Source organism: Carassius auratus, chromosome 1, assembly GCF_003368295.1.
Source record: "Carassius auratus strain Wakin chromosome 1, ASM336829v1, whole genome shotgun sequence".
Lineage (NCBI taxonomy): Eukaryota > Metazoa > Chordata > Actinopteri > Cypriniformes > Cyprinidae > Carassius > Carassius auratus.
The window spans coordinates 16,794,342-16,807,814 of record NC_039243.1 but is presented as its reverse complement, the minus strand read 5'-3'; the positions used below and the strand labels follow the sequence as shown (position 1 = coordinate 16,807,814).

At 39.2% G+C, this 13,473-nt stretch overlaps 1 protein-coding gene across 5 annotated transcripts in view; it reads right to left on the bottom strand.

The window, feature by feature from the left end:
* LOC113089325 (immunoglobulin-like domain-containing receptor 2) overlaps positions 1-8,704 on the bottom strand; it is a 37,783-nt gene extending 29,079 nt beyond the window's left edge. For all 5 annotated transcript variants that reach the window (XM_026256102.1, XM_026255995.1, XM_026256025.1 and 2 more), the window contains exons 1-3: positions 8,500-8,704; positions 5,177-5,509; positions 2,608-2,727 (exon numbers count right to left, since the gene is read on the bottom strand). In XM_026256102.1, coding sequence (XP_026111887.1) covers positions 2,608-2,727; positions 5,177-5,509; positions 8,500-8,572 — 526 coding nt within the window. In that variant the 5' untranslated portion in view covers positions 8,573-8,704. The remainder of the gene's footprint in view (positions 1-2,607; positions 2,728-5,176; positions 5,510-8,499) is intronic.
* Between the last annotated feature and the right edge of the window lie 4,769 nt (positions 8,705-13,473).

Genomic DNA, 13,473 nt, shown 5'->3' with positions numbered 1-13,473 from the left:
CCTATATAGTGAAGCAACACGTGGCATTTCTCACTAGCAAGGTAATAACAGCACTGTTTAGAGATGCTGCTTCAGAAAGTGACATGACACACAGTCAAGTATGGTGACCCATACTCAGAATTCATGCTCTGCATTTAACCCATCCAAAGTGCACACACACACACAGCAGTGAACAAACACAAGCCGTGAACGCACACCCGGAGCAGTGGGCAGCCATTTATGTTGCAGGGTTTCGGTGCCTTGCTAAAGGTCACTAAGTCGTGGTACAGCCAGCTTGAGCCTTCTGCCTTGACCACATGGGTGTGATGGCCCTCTGTTCCGCCCGGGTGGGCATCACCTAATGTCCTCAACTACCCATGTTTTTGTTTGCATTTGTTTGTCTATTTTCCTCCTTTGGACCTGGCCCTCCGTCCCTCCCCTTTTTCCCTCCGGCGGTCCACCACCCTCCTGGACTCCTTGTTTTGTGTTACACCTTCCTGTCTCTGCCTTTCCATCCCATCTGGTTGTTCCGTCTCTGTTTTTTCCATTTTACCTGGTTGTCCTGTCTTTGTCTCTCCATTCCACCTGGTTGTTTGTCTCTGTCCATTCTATCTGGTTCTCCTGTCCCTGTTTTCTGACCGTCTGCTAGCTGCCTCCCGTCACAGAGGTCAGTAAATTCTCAGCACATAGAGACTCTTTCACCCATTATTATAGCCTAGTGTGTACTGATTACAGTGAGATTAGATTTTAGCTATTTAGATATCTATTAAGTAACTGAAAAAGGCACAAATATCAGGGCATGACAAAACTTCTCCAGGCCCCAAAAATACCCTTAGACTCCAGAGGGTTAATAATTGCATTGGAATGCTATCAATGGCTCAAGCCTCCATTACCAGCTTTAAAATGACGTTTTGGAACTAGCAAAAGAGGCGTTGGATGAGACGTGGAAGAAATAATCCGGACAAATTTAAATGTAAATGCCTTTAAATATGTCATCTGATCAATATCTTGAGGTGTGGTTACCGTAGTCTAAGCAGAATAATTGACTCCGGGCCACGGAATTATTAGAAAAATAATGCACACCAGAGGTGTGAAAACCAATTGTGGCCACATCACCACCTCAGGTATGCATTATTTTTCTAATAATTCAGCGGCCTGGAGTCAATTATTCCTTTCTTAATTAATGCATAGCATTAAGGTAAATAGAATGAGAAAACTGAAGTGCTTGACTGGTATTAACAATGTCAACATCAGTTATCTTTCACTGCTGCTTTTCTTGACTGACATCTCTCATTTCAAACTTTACTTCTGAAAGACTTCATGGCAGCTCAACTTCATTTTATCAGAAATGTTGTGAAAATTCTGCAAATTATTGGGACAAACTCCTGCCCTTGAAATGAAAGGTAAAATACTTAATCACTGGTGTGCTATTTATTTGATTCCTGTACACTACACGTCTCCATTCAGATCTGTACAATGAGTCCTTATGTCACACTGCGCAGCTGGACACTGAAAGCCTCACTGTTTCCATGGCAGCACATCTAGCACTGGATGATCCTGCTCTTTGTGTGGTCGGCTGGCATAAATACATTTTGAATATACAACATTTTGTAAATTATCTCTCCATTAGCTCTCTATAACCGCCAATTAAGATTTGTAAATGTTCTGCTTGGAAACATGCAGAACTTGCTAAGTATATTCCTTGAGCAGTGAGCACTGTTTATTATCAATTTATTTTATACTTATTTAGTGTTTATAATCATTTATAATATTTAGTTTGACCTCCCAAGGTGGATGAACAACATGTTCTGAATGTTAAACACACTATATGCATGACTATATCTTCTAAAATGGGCTGAATTGTCAAGGCAGATCTCTACAAACTAAATTCAGCTCCGGCTCTCCAGTTTATAAACATCTAAGCAGCCGCTCTAAAAAGAGAATAACCCACACAGAACAGTGAACGGATGGGTCATGAACCGGCATAAATCAGGAATGTACTTCAGTTGTTCAAATGGTAAGTCAGAGCTCTTTATATTGCTTTAGATTATACACTGTAAGAGACAGAGGTGCCTCTCATTCCACTGGCAAAATAAAGCCATTTGAGGGAAGCTCAGAGACTCCAAATAGACTGTAGATATCAGAGTCATTTCAGATATTGAGGAGGATTTTGTGAACAAGACTGTTAAACATAATGAAATATCGATTATTACTAATACTGTTGATCTCTAACTGCAGACACATGAATACAACATTTTCACCATCAGTGGTTGATAAAAAAAGAAACAAAGACTGTCATGATTCTAAACACATGCTCATAGCATCTGTTTGCATGCGTGATTTTGATCAGCACAAACCCCGCAGAAGATTTCACTGCTCAACTCAATCACACAGTCAATAATCAGGAAAAGTTCAGGATGCTACACTAAGCTTAAGGCAGGTTACAGTTAGCATTTGTTTCAGTGTTGTGTAGGTTATCAGCACGGTCACGTATAAATTTTTAGGATGGGTCTGCAGGACAAGGTTTATTTTAACTGGTTTAAGAGAAAATCTCATGTCATGCCCAGTGTCTGGTCACTCATTTCCTGTTGTGAGTGTGTGTGTTTCCTGTGAGTGTTGTGCGCTCACCCAACACAAGAAGCTCCACATGTGCTTCATTCTGTCCCTCCAGATCATCAGAAATCACCACCTTACAGTAGTAAACACCACTGTCACCCCACTGCAGCTCACCTATGCGCAGGTCAGCCTCTGAGAGACAGAGAGACAGACAGACATATATTGGTCAATCCAGAGTTAAAAACAGATGTTCACATGACAGGAGTATCTAAATTACTGACCTTGACTGTTAAATTTATCCAATAATTCGCATAATGAAAACATAAAGATGGTGACACAAACTAGAAAAAAACCCCGGTCTTTACATAAATAACAAATAAAAAAACAGGGGTGATTAACAAGAAGCTCATCCCACCACTACAATAACGACATGGACACTTTTATATCAAATACACTTTTAAATGTGCATGAACTGTACTGTGTCAGAGGAAGGAGAGATATGATCATTCCTGCAGCCACTGGAGTGAGTAAACAGACTAATTTCAGGAACAGGAAACAGTCCGTACAATGAGCAGCACTTCCTGTGAGGAGGGAGAGACAAAAAGGCATCCAGCAGAGCCACATTAGATCATCGGTCACTAAACTCAAGCTTAGGTCAGGCGCTTCTTGGCTAATTGGGCTTGGTTGTGATTTTATAGTCGCCTATGTGTATATTGCTGCACAATCAGAGGAATTGCATTAATTTGCATGTTAATATAGGCTCTCACTCACACAGCAGAGCGTAATGATAGCAATGGCAAGTGGCAAATGGTTTGATTCCAGTAAAAATAATCAGATGGTTTGTGCCACTGCAAATGGAGCCTATGCATCTGCTAAGTCTGTATACAAATCAATGCATTATGTTTGTTGGTGAGCAGAGAATGAATTCACAGTAACATCATCATTCTGTTCTCAAATTGGTTTAAACACAAGGCGGTTCTGAATGTCAGTAATTGTAGAGATCCCTCCTACTTCTGACATCAGCCTGGTGTTCCCTAGACGCCTCAGACACAAATCCCACATACATACTGAACTGCGCGGGATGCTCGAGGTGATTTCAGCTAAATGAGGACATGTATACATGAACAACATCTCCAAAACTCTTCTGAGAGTCACTTCATGAGCATTTTACCTTTTAATTTGAGTAAAAATAGCGTCATACCATATACAAACAGAACTGTAAGGTATTCATGTCGACAATCCATCAAAATAAAAGTCTAGTTTAATTAGAAGAAATTTTGAATTCATATTACTTATAGTAATAATTACATATTACTATTGTTCAGTAGATTGTACACAGACTACTACTACTACTAGAATGAAACAGAGATTTCTTCCATGTTTTAATTGTAATTGTAAATCCCCTTTGTTTACCAAAAAATGAAAAAATTATGTTGGCTTAATTTTCAATAATTAAAAGATAAATTAAATGGATGTTATATGCCTTGGATGAAATCACAACACAGAATTTCTGAGGGGGGAAAAACATTTCATAAGGCTATTTTAAGAATAAGTTTGAATAAATGATGTATGTATTCAAATAATTAGACATGCTAAAACACAGAATTTGCTAACAACTTATGGTTTGAAAAAAATATGAATTCATAGGGCCCTAAACATTGAATTTTTGTTAAACTTTTAATAAATTAATGTACAATTGTATAAGTTCCATTATTTTAATTAATTAGTCATGCTTTTGATTAATACAATTTAATCTAACCATTAAAAAAAGTCCCAAAAATATAAAACGGAAAACAAAATTGAATCCAGAAAAAATAAAACAGAAAAAATTGATTAAAAAAAAAAATAAATAAATAAAAAAAAGGATTCATAGGACCCTATATTATCAATTTGGAGCTCCTGTCTCACGTCTTCTATTCAAACTCAAAACAGCACTTACACAAGTGTGTGTGCATCAAGATTACAAGTATCATAAGCTTATCAGCAATAGAGCACTAGAAACTGAAATAACAGGATCAATATACTGCATTTGATGAGCTTTTCAAAGGTCAAACTTACAAATGTACTGCTTGCTAACATTTACAAGCTTAATTCAGCACACAAAAAAGAACATCCTGTCATCATTTACACTCCCTCATGCCATTCAAACGTGTGTCTTCTTTCATGTTTAGCAGAATATTCATGCTGCTCTGTATCATACAATTAAAGCACAAAACAAAATAGCTAAAAATAGCTCAGTTAAAGCATCATAACAGTTATCCATACCACTCATGCAATATTTTACAAGTTTTCTGTGGTCATATGATACTTTGCATGAGGAACAGTTTCAAATTTAAGTTTTATTTTTATTTTATTTTAAAATTTTATTTGCATGTATAATGAGACTCACAAGCTATTGACTTATGTAAAACATTGATGTGCCGTAATTCAACTGTTCTCCAATATGTACCTTATACAAATCATACGTCCTGTTATGATACTATCAAGGAGCTTCATGGAGCTCAGCAACCCCAATACTTATCATGAACATTTCGTGTACCACAGAAGACAGAAACTCAAGCAAGTTTGGATCGACATGACGAGGAGTAAATGCTAATGGCTGTGCACCTCACGTATGCAAACTGAAATCACAGCAACTCACTGTTGATGAGGGAAATGTCACGGCCCTTGTAATATTCAGCGAGGGTGATGGACGATCCCTGTCCAGATGCCACAATGCGCACTGTCCGCCCGCTGTCCCCACAGTCCAGGTGAACAGAAGAGCCGAGCTCAGAGCCGTGGACAGCCAGCGTGTCAGGGAAGCGGAAGGCATCGCGGCTGCGATCACGGCAGTATGACTTGTACCACCACTGGATGACTGGAGTCTGAGAAGAGATGCTGGTGTAATGACATGGCAGAACCACTGACTGGAAAAGCATCGCAAAGCGGCGCTCATCACGAACTGAGACCTGCACGGCCTCACACCATGACACCGCTGAGACCAGGGCAGGCAAGACAGAGAAAAAAACGAGATGACTGTGATTGATAGATAATGAGTGGAAAGACACATAACATGAAGAAATAATCACATAATATATGCACTAACATCAATAAATTCTCTTTGATCATAAATAAACAATAAAAATGGTGAGGCATGGAGTGTGTTTCTGTCTGTTGTAAGATGCTCTTTAACTCCCTACACACTGATATTATCATCATTACCTTGAGTGGCTGATTCAGCACAGTGTATGTGAGTATGTGTGTGTGCCCTGGTATTCCCTACATTATGTAGGGACCATAATGAACCCAGTGTTTCCCATTCATTAATTAGACTGTGGCAGCCCATAGTTTCACAATAAACCGAAGATATACACTCCTCATATTACACAACCCTCTACGCACACCTTGGCAACATAATCGTCATTGGCTAGTAAAAAACTGTTGTTATATATATATTAATTAGTCGTGCACATAGATTTTTTTTTTTATCTAAATAAATCTCACTGTAATCTTGGAATTAATTTAGATTAATCTAGATTAAAATGGCTCATTTGAATTCTGCCAAAGGCATTCAAAATATGTGTGCTACCCAAATAAAATAATGACTAAAAGTAAGTCTTTTAGAACAGGTTTCTCAAGCCAGGTGGTGCATTAGACCATGGGCTCATCTCCTGTTTACAAAATGCATCACAAAGTGCTTGAGAAAGCTGTAAACTAATTCCACATTGCACAAGCTCCAAACAACCTTACGCCTGTTTCACACATACTCTGTCTGCAGTGCGTATGCGTTTCGTATTTTTTTAAACACCCATGTTAACTGATTCCAGCATTCACGGGGTTGCGGTCCATCATATATATATATATATATATATATATATATATATATATATATATATATATATATATATATATATATATACATATATTAATAGATCATATTAATTATTATTAAAAGATAATACTACTACCATACTAACAATATACAATGCACTACAGATTGATGAGACGCTGGGGTTCATGAATGTTAATCACGTTGTCTGTGTTCGGTGGAACTGATTTGCTGAGATCAAAACAGGGACGGTAATAGATGAGTTGACGTTTGCGCATTAGCTCCGCCCATTACCGGAGAAACCGGCATATCTTCTGCTTGTTGTAAAAAGCTGAATAATTCTAAATGAACTCCATTATTTTGACAGGAAAATACAACAAAGAATATAGTTTACATGTATAGCGCGTCGATTCAGCGTGGTAAGACTCTCGCTCTCTCTCTCTGTGCATGTGTGTGAAACAGCGCTATCAGCAAAGCGACAGCAAGTCGTGCACCTTCACAGAGTTTACAGTGCATCAAATACAGGTGCGCTGTGCGTCCATTGAGATGAACTGAAAAAGTTTAAAATTTAGTCGCATATGCGAGTGATTTACTCACAATGTAGAGGGTTGTAACATAGAAGTTCTTTAACATTGTGTTTCACGCCATTGCTTTGGCAAGTATTCGTCAAAAGAATTAAACCGAAAGTGTAATATGATGTATCAAGTCTGTTTGCGCTGCTTGTTTTAAAGTGTAGCACGTACATTGTGCACACGATCAGCTAATAATATGGTGTCTCAGAGCGGCTCCAAATAATGGATGCAATAAATGCCTCTTTTGAAATGTGTTTTATTGGTTTTGTCTCCTCACACCAGGAGATGGCATCACATCTTGTTAGGGGTGTTCTGTCACGTACATGAGGCATTCAGCCAATCACAATGCACTGCATATCTGGCCAATCAGCATACACCTCGCTTTCCAGAAATATGAGCTTTGTAAAAATTATGTGTTTTTTTAACCTTAAACTGCATAAACATATTGCATCATACCAAATACACAAAATAATGTTCTTTTTAGCAACGTCATATGACTTTCAATGTCTCCTCTGAACTTCTGAATATCTGCTATCAATCTAGTCGGTCAACACAATAGCTCTTCTCAGATTGTGGTGGGTTTATAAAGTAACACACCCAGAAACAGCTGGTTTAAATATTTAAGATTCAGACAGACAGACAGAAAGACAGACAGAGAGAAGCAGGCAGGGAGTGTTCACTGGTAAGGGAGCAGGAGATCATGTGCTTGATAAGAAGGGTCTTTATATGTATGTGGATTTTGTTTAACCTCTAAAAACAGTGAATCAAATTAAACTGTAATGTTTGCTATTAATGTGTTCTGTTAGTTATGTTACGAAATGCATATTGATCAATTTATAATGTCTTGATTTTTATCTGTCTATCTGTCTGCTGTGGATTCTTAAAAGTCATGTGATGAAAAACATGCAAGGAAATTTCTTAAAATAAATCTTGCGAATACAGCGTATCAGAACTGAGCTGGCAAACTGAAAAGTTTTGTACAAATTTCACTGTATATCTCACTAGCAGATCTGCAGTGCATTTGCAGTGTAGATAAGGGTTAAAGAAGCTCTGCTCTTGATTATAGAGGGTTTAGGCATAATTACATTACACAGTGTCGCAAGGTCAGAAACACGTTGAGGTGTAACTGCTCTGTAAGCAGTTTTAGACCGTTACCGTGGTAATCGAACAACTGCTGTTAACAGCTTTATTTTTTTCAGGTTATCATTTAATATTGTTAGGCCAAACGTTATGTCGCGCAGTTAACGCAGCTGTAATATTCATACTCCGTATTTCGCTCTATATTAAACGCGCTCAAAATCATCAGTGACCAACTTAACGTTACCTACATAAACCAAAAACCTTGAACGTGAATCACATGAAGTGAAAGTGCTGATAAAGATCATACATCACATTTACTGTAAATACAACAGCTAAACGTACAGTAGATTTACTGATACTAACGTTAAATTAGTAGTTAACAAAGAATCCTAAATCAAAGTTGGTTAAGTTTCTAAACAGCAATGACGGATGTGAACAGTTAAAGGAGTGAAAACAAGTTGCTGCTGCTGCTCAACTTCTACAAACTCTCAGAAAGTGACGCACCTGTGAATGTCATGAGTGAAATCCAGCATCTGATGAGAGAAATTACTTTAAACCGCTCCGTTTTGTGAACCATCGCAAAATCTCTGCCGTGTTTTTCTTGCTTTTCTTGTTTTTTTTTTTCTTTTCTGTTCTATCCGCTTGTTCTGCGTCTCGTGAGTAACGGGTCTGAAGAAAAGGAGGCGCGCGCCGCCCTCAGCGCGGTCACGCTTTACCGACCACAACACAAACATTACTCACATTCATTATTTCATTAATTTATAACTCTGTTCTCTCGAAATACTGGTAAGAAAAGCATATACATATAAACAAAACGTACTTCTCGTTTTCTTGTGACGGCTTTCCTTTTTTTTTTTTTCAACCACAGCAAACCGGTCATTTTTGTCTAAAGTATTAAGTTTAATATTACACGTATCAGTGATTTCGCCTGCTGTTTTCATCAATGTAGCAGCTCTGTTTAAATGTCTTAATGAGTGTCATATTATAACTGAACCCCTAAAACGTTTTTAATAATTCTAATATGATATTTTTTTAACTATGGAACACAATATCACACGTCTTCCACACCCCAAGAATTATGGGAGTAATGTCCGTTAAATTGAAAACAATAAAAGATTTGCTCTATGAATGCAATAACATTGAGGTGACATTAAAGGTGCCATCTGTAATGTTTGGCAAAAAAAAAAAAATCAAGTCATACTCCACATTCCATACCAGATGGGGGCAGTATGCCTCAATAAAGTGGAATGGTCTACTCTAGAGTAACAAACGAGAAACGGCATAGTCCTCATGCTCTGCCCCTACTTTGACAACAACACTACAGCCATAGCCGAAGCCTAACTGTGCGTTCACACCGCCGGCATCTAGAGTGTCAAAAATCGCTCTTGCCGCTCTGCTCACGACGCTGCAGAAAGTTTGTGAGCGCTCAGACACTCTAACGTAGATCGAATGCTAATTTTGTATTTAAAGCGGCCGCAAAGCAAACAAGCTTGTTGATCTCGTGCACACTAACCACAAGGAGTTATAAGTTAACCTCATTAAATATTGTTGTGGACGAAATATTAGGATCCTTTACTTAAAATGAACAATCTCAGACACCTTGGTCCACGTATCACTTTTAATTTATTTTTTATGTCCCTGTACGCAAACAGGAACACATCATAGATTAATACAAACGCTAAACAGCAATAATCAACCTGTCCTTTATTCTGCTTGGGAACTGATGTGACAACTCTCAAGCATTCACCGTGAGACACACGCAATGGGCTAGTTGCATATCTCCGCCATCTTGTATTTCCGGTCTTGCGAGTGTGTGCGTAGATATTTCCGGTTGTGCTTAAAGTCAGTGCAGAGAACCGGAGAAGTCCAAATGTTACCTTCTATATGTTTACAGGATTTATAATATCACTTCAAATGCAAATAAGATATACACTGCTATTATCACTATACTATAAATGTTAACTGAGCCAGTGGATTTGAAACTTGTGTATGTTTGGGTCTGGTGAATGAATTAAATACAGTAATGTTCACCACTGTTCACGAAAGGAAAGTTGAACTCATGGTGTGTATACACAGCTACATAATGTATTTTTATCTTACCAAATATGTAAATGTACAAATTATTTTTCGAAAATGTTTGCATTATTATTATTATTTTTTATATTAAATATTTACCTCGTGAGACATGGACTGCAATTTATCTTCAGAAGTATCCATTTCTCAATTGTACACATACATCAGTCTGTTTCATCGTTATTTTCACAACATATTTTATTATTTTACACAATAAAAAAATACATGACTAATTTTAATATCTGTTTAATCTGATAATTAATGCAAAAGAATAACAATATACATGGCTGCTCATAGACAGATAATGATTTATGCTGCAGATCTTTCACAAAACAAATAAACATAGATAAAAACACACACACATGAATGCAAACAGCGATATTTTATTTAAGGCAAACCTACCATAATTATATTACGTTTAATTGTACAGTTAGTTATAAATTGTTATCAAATAAAGTTAATAAAACATGCTTTATCAGAAATCTCTGTGCGTCTTGTTTGACAGTCAGAAACATTGATCTTACATAACAGTCAGAACAAAACCAGCTCTTCGAAAATGAAAAGTATTGCATATTTGAGAGGTTTGTGTTTGAAAGAAGAAATCCCTGTGGACCTGACCTGACGCTGATCCGCATAATCAACAGAAGAATAAAGCAATCTCCGCGTTGTCTCTTGATGAATTTCCACAAAGAGGTACGTAAAATGTAGGGAGGATGTTTCCCCATGTTTTTGATATACCCACTATCCGCTGTTAAATTTGAAAATCATTAAAAAAATCATCTATCCACGTTTTGTATGTGAGTTTCCCTTACAGTCAATGCGAGCGTCGCAAGACCGGAAATAAATATGCACACACTCGCGTCGCTGAAGCTCACCGGCGCCATCTTGTGCACCTAGCCCATTGACTCTTTTCACACGCTTTCACGCCACACATCAATTTTTTCATGGACAGAAAAACCACGAAGCAAAGAGGACACAGAGACCAACAGACTAGACTGAGCAGGTTAGTTATGATATAATAAAATGGGTAACGTTAAGTTATAGCTAGCTAATTATCAAACGCAGCTACGGTTAGCCATCGCTAACATTAGCACGTTTATCGAACAGCCTTCGATACATTTCTATGTTATAACTTCCCGAAAACAAATACACAAACATATAAAACAAACTTCTAGCGAAATACTAACAGCATCTAACTTACCAATGCAAAAGAAATGTTGCAAGTTCGGAGTCGAACCTCATTTCTTTCAGGTCCATTAGTTGTCTCCAGGGATTAAAAGCAGTGCCGATGTTTACTCTGGTTCGGCTCCTTTTCTTATCGGATTTGATTTGTGATTCCGAGCGCGGTGGTGGTCTCTTGCCAAGGGCTACAGTCATCCTTTCTCTCTCTTCCCTGAACTGAAATGAACTAGTGGGCTGTACTTTCCACATGATTGACATGAGGTTCAGGCACGCCGACAAGCCGTGCGAGTTATTCGTGTACTGCAGGTTGGCTGGTGGTTATGTTGCCCGCATATCGCCTCCCATGGCAGAAACTGGTATTACGACACCTGTAGGGCCGGGGCTAGTAATGCTAATGCTAATTAAGGTTGATATCTCTGCAGCACTATAACTTGACATTTTTTAATGACATCATCGCCCTTATTTCTTCTCGTTCTTTTGATGCGTGTAGGTCATGTTATGGATATTTTTACCTCAATTTTTGCATATGGCACCTTTAAAGGGGTCATATGATGTGATTACAAATTTTCCTTTTTCTTTGGAGTGTTACAAGCTCTTAGTGCATAAAGAAGATCTGTAAAGTTGCCAAGACTAGAGTCTCAAACCCAGAGATATATTCTTTATCAAAGTTAAGACTCTGCCACGCCCCCCTAAAACGACTGGTTTAAACACGCCCCCCACATCTCTATGTCACTATGTGGGAAGATTTGCTAAATGCCACCCAAATGTTCACGCAAAGAAAGAAGGCATACCTTTTATTCTCTCTATTGCCACTGGCGCCATTTCAAGGAGAAGCTGTGTGTTTCATTGTAATAGTGAAACTACCCAGCAAACACAGAAGGTTGTGAGGACGTCGCCAGTTTTGTAAACTTGAATATAAACCACTGTATAAAGTTTAACGTTAATGGGGAGCGTGGTCCGAACAGAGGGTGAATTCCCGTCCCAGGAGATTATAGCGGAGGGTGAGGACGGCCCACCTGATGGCCCAACACTCCTTCTCCACGGTGCTGTACTTAGTCTCTCTCTTAGAGAGCTTGCGACTAATGTACAGCACTGGCCGTTCCTCCCCCTCTATCTCATGGGCCAGGACAGCACCCAGCCCCCTGTCCGACGCGTCCTACTGCAACAAAAAAGGGAGAGAGAAATCAGGAGAATGAAGCAACGGCCCGCCACATAGAGCAGCCTTCACCTGGGTAAACGCCTGCTGCCATGGCTTCTTCCACTGAACTGTCTCTGGTGCTTCCTTTTTAGTGAGATCAGTCAAGTGGCTGGCGAGGTCCAAATAATTAGGCACAAACCTTCTATAATATCCCGCCAGCCCCAAGAACTGTCTCACCTCCTTTTTGGTCTTGGGATGCGGAAAGGTCGCAACTGCTGCAGTTTTATCAATTTGGGGACACACCTGCCCATGTCTCAAGTGAAAACCCAGATACTTTACCTCCACACGCCCAATCGCACACTTCTTTGGGTTGGCCGTTAGCCCAGCCCCTCTCAGCGACCTCAGTACCACCCTCACATGCTGCATATGCCGCTGCCAGTCATTACTAAATATAATGATATTATCGAAATAGGCAGCAACATATGCACCATGGGGCCGCAACACCCAGTCCATCAGTCGCTGAAACGTAGCTGGCGCGCCGAACAGCCCGAACGGGAGTGTAACAAATTGGTGTAATCCAAACAGCGTCGTGAAAGCGGTTTTTTCTTTGGATAATGGAGACAAGGGGATCTGCCAATAACCCTTTTGTTAAGCCGTACCGAGCTGGTCAAGCAATTCGTCAACCCGTGGCATTGGATATGCATCGAATTTCGACACAGCATTCACCTTGCGAAAATCCACACAGAACCGCACTGAGCCGTCCGTCTTAGGAACCAAAACTATCGGGCTCGCCAGTTACTGTTGGATTCTTCTGTTGGATTCCCATTTCAAGCATCCCACCTAATTCTTCCTGAACTATTTTTTCTTGTTGAATGAGATTTGTATGGCCAGGTATGGGAGAAGACATGTCAGCAAACTCCGCCTGTAATGTAGTCAAATCAATGAGCTGGGAGGGCGAGAGATGATCTCCCCCGGGGACCAGAGCGGGAGATTGTTTTTTTATATTCGCTTCTGGTCCAAGATCATCCTCTCCACTAATCACCGTCGCCAGCATCACTGATTCTCCCTCATTTCATTTTTTTAGG